The sequence below is a fragment of the Ictalurus furcatus genome, chromosome 14, assembly GCF_023375685.1.
Source record: "Ictalurus furcatus strain D&B chromosome 14, Billie_1.0, whole genome shotgun sequence".
Classification (NCBI taxonomy): Eukaryota; Metazoa; Chordata; class Actinopteri; order Siluriformes; family Ictaluridae; genus Ictalurus; species Ictalurus furcatus.
In genome coordinates, this window is record NC_071268.1 from 22,028,494 (window position 1) to 22,034,881 (window position 6,388).

The 6,388-nt window shown below is 39.7% G+C and overlaps 1 protein-coding gene across 1 annotated transcript in view; it reads left to right on the plus strand.

Annotated features, from left to right (window-relative positions):
* LOC128618242 (DNA-binding protein RFX7) overlaps positions 1–5,682 on the plus strand; it is a 26,378-nt gene extending 20,696 nt beyond the window's left edge. Inside the window, exon 10 of the mRNA XM_053641769.1 lies at positions 1–5,682. This exon is cut by the window's left edge and continues 805 nt beyond it. Coding sequence (XP_053497744.1) covers positions 1–2,714 — 2,714 coding nt within the window. The 3' untranslated portion in view covers positions 2,715–5,682.
* Positions 5,683–6,388: the final 706 nt, after the last annotated feature.

Here is a 6,388-nt window from a genome sequence, read left to right on the forward strand (position 1 = left end):
TTATGAATCAGAATGCTGACATTGGATCTAATGACACAGCTTCCCCAACTGGCCAGTCACCAAAAGATGCTGGTCTTGGATTGAAAAGTCCTCGAAAGCGCTCTGCTTCTGTTTTGGAGTCTCATGCAATCCCAGTTAAGAGGGTGTTCATATCCCAGCAGTCTTTGGATGCCAGTAACAATCCTAAACCTAGTCTCGTTATAGCCACAAAGAAGATACAGAGGCCAGGAACTCCTGCGAGACCAGAGAGTGCTCCATGTAAAGTTACTCTAAAACAGAATTCCCTTCCAACCCAAATCCTGGCACTTTCGGATACACCAATTGGAAACACTTCTCAGATTATTATAAGTTCTCAGAGTTCTTCACAGGTTGAGCATGGGGACAGCTCTGCTGGAATAAGCCCTACTCATATAGGCTCTTGTAATAGCACATCATCTGATCAAACTTTATTGCAACATATTGTGAGCCAGCACCAAGTTACCATTGCCATTTCTCAGGAGGCATCTGCTGTGAGTGAGCTGAAGAGCTCGTTACAAGACTACTCTCAACAAATACAGGCAGAGCAAAAGCAGGTAACTGTTAGCCACTTGCCATTGATGGCCCAACCTACTGAAGCATCTTCTCAGTTGACTCTCCAGCAAGACATTGTTGACTTTGATGGAGCTCAAGCCAGCATAGACTATTTCCCCTTCAATGATGATGACATGACACAAGATAGCATAGTAGAAGAGTTGGTGCAGATGGAGGAGCAAATGAAGCTGAATAGCAGTCTACAGCCTTACCTTACTTCTCTTGATATACCCTTACCAGGCCAGTCAGCTCAAAGCACCATCCTTTCCTCTCACCAGACTGGCACTCAGTTCTACCATTCTGCACATAGTAGCACCACTCCAGTACACACTCCAACCCCCACACCAACTCCAACACCGACACCAACTCCAACCCCTACCTCTGAAATATTGCCAGGGGGCCACAGCTTGACCAGGGAAAGTCCTTGCTGTAGAGTGGCACCTATTACCCCAGTCGATGGGATTTTAGGTGGTCGACATACACCTATTAGCACTCCATTGTCCAACTGCAGCAGTAGTGTCCCACCAAGTCCTGTTGAATGCCGTAATCCCTTTGCATTTACCCCCATTAACTCCAACATAACAGGTTATCATGATGGCAGTGTAGTGTCTAGTAGCCCAGTCAAGCCCATGCAGAGACCAATGGCCACTCACCCAGACAAGGCCAAGCTGGATTGGATTAACAATAGATATAACAGCACTTCAGGTTCACCATCAGTTTCCAACAGTAATGCCATTGGAATCCTTCCAAGCTATCAGGACCTGGTGGAGGACCACTTTCGTAAGCCACATGCATTTGCTAAACCAGGGCAGTCTTTTCAGTCTCAATCCAGGCACCAGGATGGGCATTTGGGTCGATTAACAGCTGTGTCACCCGTACAACAAGGACAACAGGCGGTGGAGAACAAGCAAGAAAGTTTTGCTGTGCCAGCACCATTAGACAATAAAGTTACAGCTTGTACATCTGGGAGCGGAGGTGGAACCTTTAGGTGTCGCAGTGTGAGCCCTGCTGTTCGTCAGCGCAATCTAAGTGGCACGTCTGTGCAAACTAACCCTACCCCAAGATCTGCTGTTTCACCATTCAATTCTCCCATAACCTCAGAGGTTCTTAGCATTCTTTCCAACAGTCATTCAGTGGTCACGGCCAACAGCATGGCCCAAAGGAGCCAGTCAGTACCACTAAGCATCATGATGCAGTCTGAGATGTTGCCAATTGGCCAGCAGGGACAGCAAAGTAATAGTGCCAAGATCACCAGTGTGCTCCTGAGCAAAATGGACGCAGATGTGGATGATACAGTGCGTGGGTTGGGTGTTAATAATATGCCCTCCAAGTACACAGCCCGGATGAACCTGACACAGATCTTGGAGACTACACAGGCCTTCCCAGAAGGCACTAACCATCATGGTCAACAGCTATCTGTCTGTTCAAGCCCTATACAGTTTGACTTCCAGAAGCCTGGTTTCCTCATAAGCACTGAAGATGAATCAATTACTTTTTCTAGTGATGACCAAGCACAATCAGGCTCTCGGCTACAACAAGAGCAGCAGCTTCAACTACAGGATCAACAGTTGGAACTACAGGATCAACAACTGTTGCAAGATCAACAGTTGCAACTTCAGGAACAACCATTGCAACTCCAGGACCAACAATTGGAATTACAAGACCAACATTTACAACTGCAACACCAACAACTGCAGCTACAAGACCAACAGCAGCTACAACATGATCCAGACCTCAGCCAGCAGCAGTTGCTGTCTCAATCCTCACAACAGGATGAGGAACAGCAGCAGCAGGAGCAACTGGACTTTAACAGCACCGTCAAGGATCTCTTGGGAGAGGATGGCCTCAATCCCAGCTCACAATTGGTTGGGCAGGTGGCATCAGAACTCAGCGCAGTAGCATCTGACTTTTCTAGTGAAATCCGTTTGACTTCTGACCTTTCTGGTAGCATCAATGACCTGAACACTTTGGATCCCAACCTTTTGTTTGATCCAAGTCAGCAACAGGACCAATATGAAGACGCCACACTGGAGGAGCTGAAGAACGACCCGTTGTTTCAGCAGATATGCAGTGACACTGTGAATTCTGCTGGATTTGACTGGTTGGAGAACAAAGACCAACCAACAGTAGAAATGTTGGGTTAGTATTGTTTCCTTTTGTGTTTGTTGTGGTTGTTGCTGTTTGTCACTATTTATGGTTTCTGTTGATTGTTATGTTTTTGTGAATGTCCTTTATGCTTTTTCAATGTGATTTGTCCACTGCATCCACACACACTGGATACATCAGTCAGTCCAGTGGGAAGTGCCAGTCTGACCTGAAGTGTTCATTTATAGGATTGTACTTTATTTTATTTTATTTTATTTTTTTACCATTTCATTGCAGTCTTCTCATCCTGACATTTCTGCTATAGTTTACCATTTCTTTCTTTTGGCCCCAATGTGCATACATGTTTTTATTATGGTAAAACAAGTTTATATTACCCAGTTATATGCATTTTTAATACAGTTAGTTTTTACTTTAACATCTGTTAGTACATTGACATTTTAAATATCCTGTTCCCATGAATCATAAGTGATGTGAAACTAAATGCAGTATTTTGCATGATGAATCACTGAGTTTTTAAGTGTCTTGCAGATGCATTGTGTTTGAGTTTGCAAGTATGTTGGTAAGTTACATTGCTAAAGAGTTTACTTAATTTACATCATCATGACTCAAGTTTGCCATCACTCTTGCATATCTTAAGTGTCAGTCAAATGAAAAGATTTTTGGTGCTAACAGGTGCTCAATAACAGTAACTGGCATCATTTTCAGTAATTATGTTCTGTCTAATAAATAGAAAAGTAGAAAACTTAATAGGCCATATTAATTGTACTGTTAAATAGAAGGATAATGAAGAGGATTACACTTTTGCTCTATTTACACTTGTTTAAAAAGTGAATATTACATGAGGGAGATTAATCTGCCTTATTTCCAAAGTCCTAGGCCTTAGGCTTAGGCTTTAAGGTGCAGAAAGGCCTTGCTGCATTTCCAAAAAAAAAAAAAAAAAAGCTTGGCTTTTTGTTAATGTGAATTATCGATGTGGTTTCAAATGCATATAGTATATTTCAACATTCCATGTAGTTTTTCTTCACATTTTGTTCCAGTTAATGGCTTAAAAATATGACGATATCATTTCAAAAGAGTATGCTGATTGCCTAAAAGCTATTTAAGGCTATTTCTTGTGATCACATGTCCAACCTACTAGTTATTCATAGAATTTCAAGCTAAAATCCATACCAAAGAACAGCTTTTGAAAAACTATAAGCGTTTGAGATTAGTGACGTTCATCTTCAAATTAACATCATTTTTGAAGAAAACTCGTTGGACTTGTTGGTGAATAAAACAGGGTTTTATGGTACTTGATTTTCAGGTGGGCTCATATTTGTGTATAGTATGTATATGGCAAATGTATCTGATGTACAGGTAATTATGGATGGTAAGCATGTTGTCAAAAGTCATTAATGGATTCATGAAAGTTTAATTTGGCTATTTGTAGTCACTATATTAATGCCCCATATGTAAAAATGACATCATTTTATCAATACACTGTCTTAAAGTGATGATTTTTTTTAGATAGGTCCGAGTACCCTTGAGAAAACAAAAGAAGAAATGTTACATTGCTCATATTGAAACTATAGCCAGCACGATATGCTGTGTGTTATGTTTTTGGCTTTCTGTGTAGTGCAAGTAATGCCGTCTGTTTGGTCTCTAGCTTGATGTGCCATTTTCCTTAGAGAGTCTATTGGTCTCTGCTTTGCGGATGTGATGTGTACATTGAGAGAGGAAAAGACGCATGGTTTATGTATTTTAAAAAATTAAAAAAAAAACTAGACGAATAATCATATATTAAATGTTCATTTTATTGTGACGGTCAATTCATGTATTGCGCAGAGAACCCTGGAGTGGCAGGCACTGGAAATTCAATGGTTTATGATTCAGCAAACTAGGGAAGTTCGCTTTATTGCACTAAAGATTTTCCTTTTTTTTGTAACCATGCCTTTGTGAGACATTTAATGGACAAAATGGAACAATTGAAGCTAGCAAAAAAGCAGATTTTTTTTTTCAAAGGTAAAATTACAAAAGGGGAATTACATATGACATGGAAAATTTACAATTATTGCCTTGTGTAGCAATGTGCACTAATCTCAATGAGATACACATTTTACTCATTCTCATCCATGAGAATAAGAAAGATAAAAGCAAACAAAATTTAACCTTATAAAAAGTGAATAAAAAGAGAACATACTTCACTATGTTATTCAATGATTGTATGTGCGCATGTATGTTGAACTATCTATTGTAGTACATGTTGTGACCACTCCCTCCGCAAAAAAGGGAATGGTTGTGTTGACCAGAGAGAAAAAAAAAAGTAGTGTTCTTTTTAATAAAAACCTATGTGTTTGCTAAGTTAATATTGTTCTATATGTTTTAGTTCACAAACGTGTTCTTTTTTCATGCATTTCTATTTTGTTTGTTGTTTTTGTTTTTTTACAAAAAAAAATGCCTTTGTGAAGAAAACTGTAAATATTTTTTCTATGTTTTGTCATTTATCAAGGCACTGATTTATTTACTTTTTTTTTATTATTTCACGAAGGAAAAAACTAAATCGTACTTTTTTGATACACAAACGTTTCATCAAACTTTTAAGTCTAATGCTGTATTTCTGACTGGTCTGATATGGGGGGAAAAAAGTGTTTTCTTTCTGTCTATTTGAAACAGTAGAACCTTTCTCTGTGCTGTTGTCTGGTGTACTGCTCAATGTACAGTAGCTTGTTAATATTGCCGAAGCATTTTAGCAATGTTTGTTTCTCTTTTTTTCAATGGAAAGTACTCACAGGTGAGATTTTCTAAGTGGTTTTAAAAGCCAATAAAGATTTTTAAATAATCGGTGTATTTTGTTCTGATTTGATAGAATATTGTGTTGTATTGCTTTAGGTTTGTTGACATTTTATCATCGTTGGTGTAATCTAGTAAATTCAGACCGCACTGCCCTCTTTTGGTCCTCAGAAGAGATCCTGATACTACCCCAAGTTCCATGCAACAAACTCAGGTCCTTATATAAGCATCTTTCTTTCACAACTTGTATTGTGTGACAGTTGGAGACATTTTAAATGCTCGTCACGGCAGTTACTGACTGAGAGGTTGTTTATAGAATCACATGACAATTGAACTGCACTTATTGGAAGTGTAGAATAATTCTGTAATTGGATTTAAACAAGAGCAAATTGTAGTCACTCACATACAGTGTGTGTGTGTGTGTGTGTGTTACGCCGATCAGCACTGACAGGTGAAGTGAATAACATGTTCTGCTGGGAAACCTTCTATCCTGGCATTCATGTAGATGTTACTTTGACACGTACCACCTACCTAAACTTTGTTGCAGACCAAGTACATTCCTCCATGGCAATGGTATTCAACAATGGCAGTGGCTTCTTTCAGCAGGACAATGCAAAAATTGTTCAGGAATGGTTTGAGGAACATTGCAAAGAGTTCAAGGTGTTGACTTGGCCTCCAAATTCCCCAGATTTCAATCTGATCGAGCATCTGTAGGATGTGCTGGACAAACAAGTTCGATCCTTGGGGGCCCCACCTCACAACTTACAGGACTTAAAGGATCTGCTGCTAACGTCTCAGTGCCAGATACCACAGCACACCTCCAGTGTCTCTCATGCCTCTGCAAGTCAGAGCTGAGAGCTGTTTTGCTGGCACAAGTGGGACCTATATTATTATACAATATTAGGCACATACATATATATATTACACTTACAGACCTCTCTAG